Source organism: Schistosoma mansoni (assembly GCF_000237925.1).
Source record: "Schistosoma mansoni, WGS project CABG00000000 data, chromosome 3 unplaced supercontig 0105, strain Puerto Rico, whole genome shotgun sequence".
Lineage (NCBI taxonomy): Eukaryota > Metazoa > Platyhelminthes > Trematoda > Strigeidida > Schistosomatidae > Schistosoma > Schistosoma mansoni.
The window spans coordinates 197,861-213,910 of NW_017386009.1; the positions used below are offsets into that span (position 1 = coordinate 197,861).

The following is a 16,050-nucleotide window of genomic DNA, read 5'->3' on the forward strand; positions in this document are numbered from 1 at the left end:
ATAACATATATATAGTATACCTAGCAACAAGATCATTTCAATCACACGTAGAACAAACAAGGATCATAAATCCAATAAACAGGGATCATAAATCCAACACACAGGAATCATAAACCCAATAAACAGGGATCATAAATACAACAAACAAGGATCATAAATACAACACACAGGAATCATAAATCCAACACACAAGGATCATTCATTTCATTTACAATGATGATATTGTCATATCTAGAAAAATATTGGAAATCTATAATCATCCTATCAAATCTCATATTTATTGTAAGTCTATATTTTATTGATTAATTTACTTTTGAAGGTATCCGGTATTGTATTCTTATCATTAGGTATTAATGAATTGAATTACATATCTAAGTTTCTTATCATTTTACATAATACTAAACCAATAATCATTCCAATTATGATAACTACTGGGACTATTGGTTCAATTGCTTCTCTTATAGGATTCATTGGATTATTTCAAAAGAAACAATTTATTATATTACTTGTAAGTAATACTTATTTCATTATTGATTGTTAAGCATATTGGTGGTTTAATTATAGCGGCGTTAATTGAATTCAGTACAGGTATAATATCAGCTATTTCGAAAGATCAGGTTAGTATTGATGTTAATGAAGAGAAAGAATATTAATCTGACTCCTAATTTCTTATATTATAGTTTTTTGTAAAAGTCAATTCTTCATTACAAGAATCTATAACACAGTATCATCAGAATTATGAAATTAAAAATGAGTACAATAATTTACAAATTAGTGTAAGTTAATCTATTCCATTGGATTAATTTAAAACTTTCAAAATATTGATTTATAGTTTGGTTGTTGTGGTGCTTTATCGTTTAATGATTATAAAAGAATACGTTCTGCTATACCAAATTCATGTAAACCTACATCATATGGATATGTAAGTTAAATATTGGTTTGTTATTTATTGGAAATGGGAAGCTAAGGATCTTGTACTCATTCATCATCATCATCATCATCCAAATCATCATCATCATCATATATATATATATCCCCTCGAAAGTGACCCGAGTTTGGTTACTACTTGTCTTTATATTTTATAATTGGACTTTATGAATAATCAATTACCCTGAGTTTGTATACTCAACCTTGTGTCTCAGTAACCATTTTGATCTACCGATAGATTCCCGAAGTGGAAAGCTATTTGGATGAAATGTATTACTCAACTATTATACCTTCTAAATTATGTTCTACATAATACTGCTTTTTATTTTAAACTAATGGCTAAACTGTAAATTCACAAGCATGGTAAACAAAAATGGATAGTGGCTAGCAGTAGAATCCAGGACGCACGTTTCGTCCTATTTGGGACTCTTCAGCTGGATGTACCTGCTAAAGTGATATGATAATGAGATAACTTTTCAGAATTTGGGATACATAAAGTCCTTCAAGTCTAATGTTAAGTAATAACTCACGTAGTTAAATATTCATGATGATCAAGCAATGATTGACCTTAGTATAAACAATGAATAATAAGAGTCCAGCTGAACAGTATAAACCATGTCTAGTAATGGATGATTTTGTGAGAGTTAACTTTGTGATAGTCACAAAATCAGAAGAAAACGCACTGCTGAGGAGTCTCACAATAGGACGAAACGGTCGTCCAGTCCTTCTAGGTTTTCCATGGTGGTCTAGCTTCATTTGAATCATGATTTCAACTATGAAAATACTTCTAAAATTGTCCCCTCTTTCTGGTAACAGTGTGGCAATACAATAAATATGTATGTAGCAATAATGTGATAATCAACAAAAGGGTGTAACTTATTCAACAACTAAAAACATAGAATCAATTAAACCGATGAATAACAACAAATTACAGTGTTAAGTAGTTCTATGCAATCTTATTAGTCAAATCATTCAATGTCCATTATTAATGTATCCCTAGTTTATTTATCCGAAATATTTATTTATTTATTTAAACACATAAATATTGGTACGAAAGGGGACATCAGATGTATATAGGCCACACAAATCTCATTTGATTTGTTTAAGGGCTGTGATACAGCCTAGGTTCCCAAATCGAAGCCGGTGGTTTTCTTTGGGGGCCATATCTAGAGCCTTTGACCTAAAGATCTGATCCACAAGGCAGTGTGGCATCGTGAGAAGATGCAGTCCCATGGTAGCCGGTGATCAATGATTGATTCATACGCCATTTGTTCCCTAAGGATACTGGAGCCTATGTGTACCATTAGTTAGGAATCAGGGTTTTCCAACTCCCCTAGGTGAACTTTTCATGTCCACCAACCCGGTTAAAGTATCGGACATTCGCTTTTCACCATGTAAATACAAACAGACGACAGGAGAGTACACTAATAAATAATGAAACGGAACTTTGGCTTGTATCGCTGAAAACAACAGACTCATTTTTATAGTATGATAACAATGTGTAACATATATAGAAATATACGGACCAACACACACATGATACTGATGAAAGGTACAATCTTCTCTATTTAATATAGACTGACTGTGTTGTTAAGATGGATAACAGAACTTCACAACCAAACTATTTATCCCATAGAACACAACTCTTGCAACAAGATACAATCTACAAGACTGAATAGTTATTATAATAAAAATTACTACGACAGACTGATTATTATAAGGTAGTATAGGTTGAAAATTAATTAAAACGATTTGAATTCTACAATTAATAATTACACAAGAATAACGTTGAGGACGTTAGATCCTGAGAACTCTGCTGGAAAAGGTCCTAATTTGTAACTTTATTCTGATAATTTAAATTTCATGTTTTCGCGCCAAGAACTTGCATTTCCCACTCGGAAATCCTTAACTGTTATTGGTTGATGGGTTTTTTTTTGGTACGCTATTTTGTGGCCTTCCCAAAGGCGTTTCTATCACTGTATTATTAAGCTTGATTTATTTACTGTACGCCTTATCAAAACTTATTGATATAGTTAGCAAGGTCGGGCAAAACAGATTAGAATAGCCTATCATGTCACTGTATCATTGACCTTCGTTCCATTTACCAAGTAAAATGAACTCGTAATAGTATCAAACATATCAAATAGACAGATAATCCTTTTTTATATAGTTGAAATCATGGGTCAGTTGAAGCTAGACCACCATGGAAAACCTATAAGCACTGGAAGGTCTTTTCGTCCTACTGTGGGACTCCTCAGCAGCGCGTATCCATGACCCCGCCTCGCCAGATTCGCGCGAGCGCTTAACATCTAGACCACTGAGCCAGCATTCAATGGTGTAAATTTCCTAAAAGAGCTACTATCTCACAACAGACCCGATTGAACCCTACTGATCACCGATTCTCACTAGAACTCCAGGAAATACCTCTTGAAGTTAGTCAGTCGTGAGTCCCACAATAAGAAGGAAACAGCTGTCTAGTGCTTCCATGTTTCCCATAGTGTTCTACCTTCAATTGACTCATGATTTCAACTCTATAAAAAATTACTAAAATCTCCACAGAAAACCCCCTTCAGTTAGATAATCAATTTGTTAAACATTCCAATATGATTTCATTAATTGATTGATTGATTTTATCCCTTTTTTTTCTTCTTTTTCGTCTTATGGTAACTAGGGTTGTGTTCGAGCAATTACTGAATATATACAACAATATATCATTACATTAATGTATTTATGCTTTATTTTTGCAATATTAAAAGGGATATATATCATGATTACTATTTTATTATATCGTAAAACTGATATTAAAGGGGGAAATTCATATGTGTAAACATGTTATCATGGAAACTGCTCATTAACTATGATTATTGGAATGATAATGAAATTACGTCTTGGAAACTCTACTGATCATTCATTGTTGTCATTTTGTTTTTGTTTTTTGCTTTTTCTCGCTTTTCTTCCCTTTAAAATTGTCCTCCCTAACCATGTTTTACAATAGGACTCATTTATTTTGTGTTAAATTTCATAATACTACTGATATAGAAATCAATAGTTGAATAATGCTATAAAAGAATTTGTCCATTACGAAACATTGATCGATTATTTGAATAGGTGTTATGATCTGTTGAACGTTTAAAAGGTTAGTGGGATCAAATCTATGCTATTGATTTAGTTACCATATTTCAGATGTAGACTTTTCATTAAATAGATAATGATTGACGTGAAAACCAAGCACTTTATGATTAAGATATGAATATAATTATTATATCCTGAAAAGGATTATGAATGGTAACTTTTGAGGACTATTTATGGACTAATATGATATGTATATTACCTATTGTATAATTGTTAAGTAACTCAATTATTCACATTCACGTCCCTCTTATTATAAGCTTTATTTTGACCCATAGACTATTATTATACGATTTACCATTACCGAGTTATACCCAGTCTATTACTTACTATTCCCCCTATTCACAGCCACATTTGGCTGAATCTTATGTTATTTTTGTTTTATGGTACGATGTGGTCTGTTTGTTCGGCATATAAACTCAGTATGTTTGAAATATAATGATTCATATTGCCGAGGCTGTTATTGGTGTTCTGGACTTAACTGGCTGGGCTAGGTAGATAGCAAGACCAATTAGTGCTCTAGACTGCGCGCACGTGTTTTCGTGTATTATTGATCCGATCAATAAATCGCTCCTCTCTGATTGGCGGGAATCATCACGTCATTTATTAACCGGGCACTCAAGTACACGATATAACAATAATGATTAGTCTGATAGATAATATCAGTATTTTCAACATTAATAATCTCCAAGAAAATCCAACCAATAGGATCAAAAGAGAGTTTAATCTGTGACAACATTCGTAAATATTTAAAGCGATTAGTCTATTTGATAAACTTGACTACTGTAATAAGAAGATGAAGATTATGAGAACTGTGTTAATATATGGATGCAATATATTTTGAACAATCTGATCACACATAATATACTTGTTAAGAACATTTATGTATAGAAATGGGAGGTCAACTGGACACATAGACTGTAAGAGTAAACAAAGATAATCAAGAAAACAGTGTGAAATGCACCATGTCGGATAACACAACTAATGTGACCAGGTTAGGTTTAAGGTGAGATACAATTTACACAAATTATACACAATCCATACATTTAAATGTTTCAACTACAATAATACAGTGACAGATGTAGCACACTACAATTAGAGATCAAATTGCATATTTGTGCTCGAATATCTAATCAGATGCAATCGTGATTATCACATGCATCAAATGATCGTCCGAACATTCTTTGCCTCAAATCATTTATGTGCAGTATGTATGTTGAATTTCACCTGTCGTCAATATAACTGACCAACCCATCAACATCATCATGTCAGTCAAAGATGATAAGAGTTTTCTATTAGGAATCGTTAATGCCTGTGTACAATTATGGATTCATTTTGCAAACATAATTGGAAAATTATTATAATAAAAAATATTCAGATTAATAATTAATGTTAAAAAATAAGAACTACAGCAGAATGTTGCTGATAGTGTCTTGTCAACGGATCCGAAGTATCTTTCGTAGACAACTGTTAATAAACACTTCTATCTTCTGGATCATGGCTTTCGTAGTTCTCCAGGTTTCGCGCCCACACAGTAGAACTGTCTTCACATTTGTATTGAAAATTGTGATGTTGGTGTTGGTTGACAATTGTTTTGAGTTCCAGATGTTCTTCAGTTGTAAATATGCTGCTCTTGCCTTGCCGATTCTCGCCCTCACATCTGCATCTGATCCACAATATTCATCAATGATGCTGCCCAGATACGTAAAGGTTTCCACATTCTCCAAAGCTTCTTCGTCAAGTGTAATTTGATTGGTACATGTTGTATTGTATCGGAGAGTCTTGCTTTTCCCTTTGTTTATATTGAGACCTACTGTTGCTGAGACTGCTACTACACTGGTTGTTTTCTCCTGCATATTATACCATATTATACATACCTACATACATACATACATACCATATTATACAATAAGTATCAACCGATTTGTTCATCACACCATCAATAACTTACAAGTCTACAAAAACACATACCAAAGTCATCAACTACTTTATGCATAGAAGAATGTCTCAAGTTTACCTATTGTTCACTTTGATAATATATGTATCCATATATATACAACACTAACACAACGACAATCTGTTAATTTGTTTCGATTAAGGTGAAAATGATCAATTCGCTTGATCTAGGTAACAATCACATGAATGACAATGATGATGACGCTTATGGTATGAAAAAAACAATTTAGCGACGTTTCTCAATGTGAATTTTCCAATCTTATTTAAACCATTTCTAGTCGTTTAGTGTCTAGTACTCGAAATACTTGAGTCAGTTTACCTGATCATTCTCAATCAATTCAATTAGATATAAATCTAATACGAACTATGACTCTGTTACAAGAAGAAAATATTGGAAAAAGTGTATTCATCACATCAAAACATTTTGTTTATTGTAAACTATATTCGGTTTTATTTTACTTATCCACTCAGTTAAACTATAACAACATTTTCGTCAAGGTGTTTAGCACAACTTCACTAACATCGCCTTTCAGATCAATAGATATTCTATCTAATTTCAAAACAGTTTTGATTGTTTCTATACCATCTATCTTTTTAACTGTAATTTCAAGAGAATTCTCGGTCTACTAAGTGATTTTGAAGGATTTGTCGGACTATGACATTTGAGTTCCACTCAACTGATTGTTCGACGATGATCCGTAGTGCCACAATTTGTCTGTGCACGACCGATTCTTAAGGAATTCAGCCTGTTGATATCGAAGTTAGACGTCTACTGCATCATTCATCCGGCTCAGTAACACTCTGGTACTGACAGTAATGTGATGCCTCTGTAGTTACCATATTTACTCAGATGTCCTTTCCTTGGTATCTTGATAGGATGTCCTTCTTTCCAGTCTGTCAGTGGCACTTGTTCCTCCTCCTAAATCTTCTAGAATAGAAGGTGAGGTATATCTGCAGTTACTTCAATTTCTGACTTCAGTGATTCAGCTGGTATATTGTCAGGTCCTACTGCTTTCACATTCTTGATTTGTCTGATGTCAATCCTGATCTATTCGATCGTTGTGGGAGTGACATCTACAGGAAGGTCTGTGTGTACTGCTTCGATTTCCGGTTGATTCGATGGAGCTGGTCTATTCAAAAGCTCCTCGAAGTATTCTGCCCATCTTTTTCTCTGTTCTTCAATCTCCGTGATTATCTTTCCTTGTTTATCCTTGACTGGTCTCTCCGATTTACTATATATCCCTGCCAGTTTCTTCATTGTATCATATAGTTGTTTCATATTTCCTTCTCTTACAGCTTTTTCCGCCGTCGTTGCTAGTTCTCCCATGTATTCCTGCTTGCCCGCCTCAATGCTTTTCTTCACTTGCCTGTTTGCTTCTGCGTATTCTGCTTGTGCTTAGACTTTCTCTGCATGCGTTCGACTGATGTTAATTGCTGTTTTCTTGATCTTTTCTTGAATCTTGTCCAGGGATTCCATAGAGATCCATTCCTCATGATGATGCTTCTTAGGACCCAGAACCTCCTGACACGTTGAATTTAGTGTTTCTTTTATCCCTTTCGAGTTATCCTCCATCTTAGTTTCTTGTTCTTTCAGTAGATCCTGTAGAGCTTGGAACCTGTTGTTGAGAGTTATCTTGAATTCATGGAGCTTGTCAGTATCTCGAAGAAAGGCTGTATAGAACCTTTGTAGTGCTGTTTGTCAAGTTTTCCAGTGTTTTTTTAGCTTCAGTCTCATCTTGGCCACAACCAGGTGGTGATCTGAAGCTATGTCTGCCCCTCTCCCAGTTCTCACACCCTCCATTGTCTTTCTGAATTTTTTGTTGATACAAGTATGATCTATCTGGTTCTTTGTGGCGTGGTCCGATGAGATCCATGTAGCGTTGTGTATGCGCTTGTGTGGGAATATTTTGCCGCCCATAACCAATTTGTTGAATGCACATAGATATACAAATCTCTAACCATTTTCATTTCTCTCTCCTAGTCCATGTCGTCCAATTATATCTTCATATCCTGTGTTATCCACTTTTACTTTTACGTTTAGATCTCCCATCAGGATGATGAGGTTTTGTCTTGGACACTTCAGTATGATTGATTGCAGCCTCTCATAGAACTGATCTTTATCGTCGTCGTTGCTATCATTGATTGGTTTACGAAACACGAGAACATTAATTGTGATCCCCTCCTTTATTGTTTTCAATGATGCCTTGATTATCCTAGGTCCATGAGATTCCCTCCCTACAAGTTCATTTCGTGCTTCTCTAGACGGTATTAGAGCAACTCCCTGAGTGTGTGGAGCATTTTGCCCTTCGTGGACGGAGTACAGCAGCATCTCTTCCGTACCCAGTCTTTGTTGTCTAGCGTATGTCCAATGGGTTTCGCTGATCCCTTGTACTGTCAATTTGTATCTCCTCGTTTCCATTACTACTTGACTGGTCTTCCCTGTCTCCCACATTGTCCGGACGTTCCATGTACCTATAAAGAGTGTTGCTCTGGTTGTTAGCAGGTGCATCGGTCTCGCGACGTCCGTGAAATTTCGGCTTTCATCGTGAGGCGTCGAAATTCTTCCTTCAACTCGGAGGGCAGAGTTTGAAGTGTTTGAATTATTTTTTCTGGTTAGCGTTTTTTAGCGAGTTAGCTTTTCTACAGGATGAGGTCGCTAACCCTATGCCTAACCCTATGCCTAAACCTCCTCCTTTGCGTGGGCTTGGGACTGGCAGTAGCTCTAGAAGAGCTACAGGCGGAATCGAAAACCTTATTGCAATAGAAAAATTCTCTAATCGAATTATTAGTCAAAATTATGTCAATATCCTCAATAACCAATGAGTCTAATTCAACTATGACTCCGAATTCTATTACGAATTCTATAACTGAAATTAGATTTGATCCAGAAAGTGGATTTACTTTTGAGGTGTGGTTTAAACGCCATGTGGACTTGTTTGTTTATGACTGTAAATAGTGGGACGAAGGTTCAAAACTGAGATTATTATTAAGAAAGCTTGGACTGTTCGAACATGAAAAATTCTGTAATTTTATGCTCCCAAAGAAGCCAACCGACATAACCTTCAAAGAGACAGTAGAGTGCTTGACATGTATATTTGGAGAACGATCATACATTTTTCACACTAGATACCAGTGTCTCCAGCTTGTAAAGAAAACACAGGATGACCATGTGACGTATGCAATTATCGTGAAACGGGAATGTGAGCGGTTCCGTTTACAAGAAATGTCCTCAGATCAGTTCAAATGCCTTATTTTTGTCTGTGAATTACAATCTTCAGCAGATGCAGATATCAGAACACGGATTCTAGCGAGAATCAAAGAATGGTTCATTTGAAGCATGACACGAATCTCGTAGAAAGGAACAGTGAACACGTGGGAGTTAATGCTTTACGTAAATCTTTTAACAAAAATAAAGATTCGAACTCCCAGAAAATCCCAAATCAAGTGGAACATAAAACGTCATGTTGGCGATGTGGTAAGTCTCATCCTGCCAATGTTTGCTACTTTAAAAAACGAGTAAGCTTTCAATGTGGTAAATATGGTCATGCTCAAGTATTTTGTCAAAGTAGGCCGTAAGTTGTTGACCATCAACATAAGCTCCGTAAAGAAAATAAGATACAGAATTCAAAAGTAATGCTACATAACTCAAATGTTATTCTGGCCATACATATTATAATGCTAAGAGTGCGTCAGGATCTAATATTACTCTTTTTGAATTAATACAACTACCTCTCACATTTGGTGGAAAGACTATGACCGGGAAATGTTATGTATCCGGGAACTGTCATACCAACCTTTGGGGTATTGATTGAATAGATAAATTTGGTTTGTTGGATTTACCGTTGAATGCACCGAAAGTAGAACCCCAGCCATGGCAAGAAACGAAAAACCCTTGGTTTCGATTACACGTCGATTATACTGGACCAATAAACGGACAATATTTTTTGGTGGTGGTAGATTGATACTCAAAATTGCCTGAAATGTATGTTGTGCGAAGACTGTCTACGTCTGAAACACTGCTACATCTGGGACAACTATTTGGTAGGTTTGGTACACCTAATGTTTTGGTTCCAGATAACGGAACGCAGTTCACGTTGTCAGAGTTTGCGGAGTTCTGCAAACAAAATGTAATCGAACACATTAGAACTCCACCGTATCACCCTAAGTCGAACGGGCAAGCAGAGAAGTTTGTTGATACTCTTAAGCGAGCTCTCTTAAAGATAGGAGAAGAAGGCAATGTAGAGGAGGCTCTGCAACAATTTCTTGTATTTTATAGAACTACACCGAGTCCAAACTGTCAAGACGGGAAATCATTATCTGAAAAAATGTTTGGCCGATCAATTAGATCATTTTTTGATGTTTTGAACTCGAAAGACAAAATGAGTGGACTACAAACAAAAATAAGAAAGGGAATCGCCCGAAAATTCGAGAATTCAAAGCAGGTGACTTAGCGCATGCACGCGATTTCCGGCCTGGCTTGGATATTTGGGTGTATAAAAAAACGACGTAGGACAGTATTGTGTGAAGCGATGGTCGAAAATACACTAATTATTAGACACAAAACAACTGCAAGATAGGAAAGTGTTTATGAGTCATCTAAACTCAAACCTTTAGCAATGGAAGTATTATGTGATACGTTTAATATTCCACCACCACCACCACAAGCTGAAATGAGAAAAAATGATCTGAAATCAGAAGTTAAACGAAGGTCATTCAGTGGAAGGACGGAAACGAACGAGATTTTTTTTCAAATAAACCCTTAAGTAAAATCATACGATCAAACTTCGCGACGGAGATGATGTGTGGGCGAGAATAACAATGATTGGTTGTTTTTCTGAGTCAGACATGTAGATAATGTGATAGGTTTTATATGTGTTACATATTCCCCTATCCTGATTATTATTGATTGACTGTCCTTGTTGTTGGATTGTATTGGATTTTGGTGTGGAAGTATATTGACATTCTAGTCAGTCTAATCTAGTGTTCTTGAATTGAGTTCTGTTGAATTCCTGTAGAATAGACACTGGGAAGGATTCTAATGTCGATATTCGTCCAACGTAAGTTCACGTCTCACATACGTGAAAAAGTGAAAGGACTGTTATAACAAGAAACCCTATCGTTATAGCACGTATCCTACCATTATAACTGTTTCACTTATTCCAATTATAGCATAATCTAGTAATCCCAGCATCAACGTATCTTAATCAAGAAGTACTAGATGAGCACGAACGAATATACTGTATTAGGAATCCAAAATCACAACAGTCATCCATACCAGGGAATCATTGGTTCATTCAAATACCACATCCGCCACAACTTAAATGAGGATCCAGATTTCTGCGATCAATCGTACCTCTTCTCCTTAGGTTCATCACGTGCCTGCCCAATTGTGTAATAGATGTAGACTCTGTACGATCTAGAATACACCCATTAGTATTAGAATTAACAACCGAAATGGAAACAGACTCACCTGATTCTTGAAATTGTATACAATCATCATGTTGGTTGTGTATTGAAACCACTGATATCTAGAATTTGAATCATAGACTTTCCAACACTATCCTCCCCACGAAATAATGTTGGGTCCGTACGTCGCAATGTTATGACTAATATGACATTATCAATTTTATATATTAGTTTAACAAGCTCCAACTGTGTGATTAATATCATTTCAATGTTATGGTGACAAACACAATTCAGATTGAAAACTGAACAAACAGTACCTATCACTTGACCATATAAAGACAGATATTTTAAGATATGAAACCACCAATCTATCCATTGTTCTACCATCGATATTAAAATACAATTGTACGATCTAATACAAATGAAGTGTCTATTTCAAATACATATCCAAGTAAGATCTAGAAAAGCGATTTCGTCAAGGAATGGGTCTTCCATGTCGACAATCACAGTTCATATCAAAAACTGATTACCTAAACAATCATTGAAAATCAAGAAATATTATACATCTATTCTGTCTTACAATGAGGTCCACGAACATTTCTCTCCCATGATCTCATCGACGACCAACTCCGAAACGTTCAGATAACGTGAACGGAGCTTGACATTTCCACCACCAAATCGGTCCTCCGTTTTCTAGATCCTTCGCTTTTCGTTTACAATAAATAAAGTGAGCGCAAAAATACGTACACTGAAAAATCGACTGAGTCTAATTCGTCAAATATCAAAAGAATCATACTGATTTCACATAGATTCTCCGCTTCCAATAGCATGTATGTCAACATTCCTTTCATATTGTTTAGGGTAGTTTCCATATTGATACGAAAAGATGACGTGTTACACTTTAGTTTAGAATGCATCTACTCGAACAGAGTTGGTCGAGTTAGAGCCTATGGCGAACTGTCATCAGAAATGATGACTCTAAGTGGTGTTCGTCAGTCCTGCCCACTTTCTTCATTCTTGTTTAACTTTGTCATTGACATGGTTTTAGAGATAACACTTTCATCATCTCAATCTCCAGTAGTCGAACTTTTATCGGGCGACTCACTTGTTGACTTAGAATACGCCGACGACATAGTTTTATTTGGTGAAGTCGCTGACAAAATGAAGAGTCTTCAGACCACTATAAGCAAAAATGAAAGCATGTTCGAGATGCGATTCTCGCCCTCGAAGTGCGAAACGTTACTTCAGGATTGGGTTGCATCGGCACCTGAACTAATGATAAGGAGTATATATAGTATATTAAAGATCCCCATTGTGAAAATTAGAAAACATGATAGTGTTAGCATCAACCGAATAAAACCAGCGTTTTTAGAGCACATCGAGAAACAGACAACGATAAAATCATCTAAATCCGCATCACAGCAAGCACCACACAAACTTTCTGCAACAAACAATACTTCGCACAGAAGTTCAACAGCAACAGAAACTACAATAAAATCAGAAAAGAAGAGTACGCTTTTCAGAAAGGTTCGTAGCACCAACCATATTTATCTAACCCGAAGCCTGAAGTTGTTCCTATAACACAAAAGTGCTTCATTAATTTCATAAACTCTTGTTTATTGGCCCCACGGATCTTCATTGTACTTACTTTTAACTTCATGCAATCCCTTGATGTAAAACCTTCAACATTTGTATACACATATACATAAAACGTTTCAACACAAACAAGCTATCATTACCACATAATGCTTACTCATCACATCGGATTGTACATTTATTTTATAAACAAATTTTTTATGAAGAAAACATCTTTGTTCTGGATGGGAGCTTATATAACAAGCCCAGTCAACTCACATTTTTCTATAAACTAATGTCCTAGAAACAGTATACAATGGAGTTACAAAGAATTCCTCACATACACGGCCGTCTCAGAAATTTTATCACAATCACAGTTCCACTGCATTTTAAATGGGATGTTCCACGGAACAATTTATTATCTCCATCAATCTCGTACATTTGTAACAAGCCCATTCAACTATCGTATCATTTGTGTGTTCTCTGTAATTTAGACATTTAATCCACTTTGTAAATGTATGTGTTAGTCTGATTGACCGCATGTGTCTGCATATCCATCACTAATCTATTCTGTCATTGGTTGAAAGCAAAGACGATCAATAATTTACCCATAGTTCAATAACACTCATAAATATATATGGATTTTTTATCACTCATTGACACACATACTTACTCACTTGTTTTCCCTGTGTGCTTGCTATCTGTACATTTGCGGATTTTACCAAACTTCAACTATAAACTATCTGTATAACTGGTGTTCAGGCATTTGAAATAATCTCGAGTGAACCCATCATTCTACTAGGAGATTGAACCTGCATTAAATATTCAGTTAACGGGATACTATTTCTTTATTGGAGTCAAATATAGAAGAATTAATCCTCTACGTATGTGCTTCGGCGACTACACAAATCGGTATACACAATTGGAGATAACATAAGGTGAGTACTTATCCACATTTGGTCTTAACAAGCACCCTGTTTGATATATTGAGACCAGTTTTGCTGCTGGATAAATTATTTTCAATGAAGCCATTAGTCTAGGATCAATCTTACTAGATACTTCATTTCCTTTGAATCTAAGTCCTATGAAAATAGGTTTTTTCTATCCACCATGGCACACTCTGTTACTTTCATTATTATCTTTTCATATTTATTGATAAACGTTCATGGACAACCATTATCCCTCAGACACTTTTCAACAATGATTAAGTTCTCTGCAATCTTGTCATTTAAGCATAGTTTATATACTGGGTGTGGATAGATGTAGTCTCGATCGTATATATTACTTTAGACAGAAAAAGTAACCCTATTATACTATTATTCTGAAATAAGAAGGCTCAATGTACATATTTAGTCAAAATAGCTGATTAGATTTGTAGTGTAAATTAGTTTGTTCAATTCTTTAAAGAGGCCATATGAAAATTTCTTTCTCTGTCATCATCATTATATTGAAAACACATGAATTAAGTGACCGAAAAGATGCAGAATTCTCATCAATCAAACAAAGTACCAAGAAGTAGCAGGACAAGTTGGAGTGTAGAAGATCAGGGAAAGAGATCAATATTGCCTTTATTAGTATTTGTCATTAGTGATGCATGACGCACTCTTATTAGCGTGTAACGTTAGAGTAAATCATGTTTGTTGGATACGGTAGTTATCATGGAAATCATTAAACCGATCTAAGTTGGACAACCATTGGAAACGTGGAAGTACTAAATAACCGTTTCGAGCTCGTATAGAACTCCTCAGCAGGGCGTATGCACGACTTCGTAATTAGGAATTGAACCCAAAACCTCTGGTGATATGAGCAAACTCTTGATCTCTAGACCACTAAACTGGTATTCAATCAGACACAAGTCTAACCTCCATTGATCCGTGATAGATGTACTGTTAAATCTGTTTTACGCTCGATCCTTATTCACTTCCCTTCAACTCTTTTGTGTATTATTTCATATCACTTATTAATATTCAGTAAATAGTTGTATTCCTAGTGATTTCTGCACCTCTGTTGTAACGCAAGTTTGTTGTGTAATGTTCTGAAATATTTACATATACTTATAACATTTATTGTATTTATCATTATCATTACTTGATCTCAATCACTGTAGCAGTTATTCACAATTTTATGTATTTGTTTAACTCTTATTTAAACGCAACAGTTTTCATATTGCTTGCTCTTAGTTCAATTATTGTTTGTTGATAAACCGTTAACAAGTTTAAACACCGACAACGACTGTCATTTTGTACAACCAATGCCTTTTTATTTCAGACAAAAGGACGTGGTAAATGCTACAGACACCTCACAAGTTGAGGTTTGTAACTAATTTTTTGTATATTATTCAAAAAATAACCAATGTTTTAGACTAATCGTTATCTCTCTTTCTCGAAACGGGAAAGGTAGCGGCTGTAGGTAACACAAGGCAGCTCTTCAGACGAATAAAAGAAACTGAAATTGAGAAGTCAAGTGCAAGTGAGACGATCTCGGAGAAAGACGACACTTATCTGCTCTCAACCCATATTTTCAGAACGATGGACTAAACTCTTAAGCTGACCTTCAGCTACTTTAAAAGTACTCACCATTCCCAAACAATCTGAATGGAACATTGAAATAGGTCCCCCGAATCTAGCTGAAGTTCATAAGGCTATAGCTAATTTGAAACGAGGAATTGCAGCTGGTTCAGATGGATTGACTTTAAAGGTCTTTAAGTATAGTGGTCCAATTTTAGCTAAAATCTAGGAGTTGGACTTAATCTTATCTGATTGGTCGCAATCACTGATTGTCCCAATATATAAGAATGGGCCCAAATCATCCTGTGATAATCATAGAGGGATTTACGTTATATGATATATCATAATAACTATGTTCTTACTTAATTATGAACTTTCCATTGCTCACATGCCCTAACAGAATTGAACATCGAAACATTGATATACACAAATATCACAGAAATAATGGTGAGAAACTTTATCCACATTTCCGTGGTAACGATTTCATGTAAGTGGAATAACCAAATATTTTTTCATGAAACATTTATTCTGTGATTCTAAGAAGAAATAA

At 35.4% G+C, this 16,050-nt stretch overlaps 1 protein-coding gene across 1 annotated transcript; it reads left to right on the forward strand.

The window, feature by feature from the left end:
* Positions 1-35: 35 nt before the first annotated feature.
* On the forward strand, positions 36-3,754 carry Smp_194980 (similar to tetraspanin TE736; the record flags this gene model as incomplete). The annotated part of the gene is made up of 5 exons (XM_018791290.1): positions 36-282; positions 320-508; positions 543-617; positions 681-776; positions 3,599-3,754. The coding sequence occupies exons 1-5, from the start codon at positions 214-216 to the stop codon at positions 3,752-3,754; spliced, it is 585 nt and encodes a 194-aa protein (XP_018645504.1). The 5' UTR covers positions 36-213.
* Between the last annotated feature and the right edge of the window lie 12,296 nt (positions 3,755-16,050).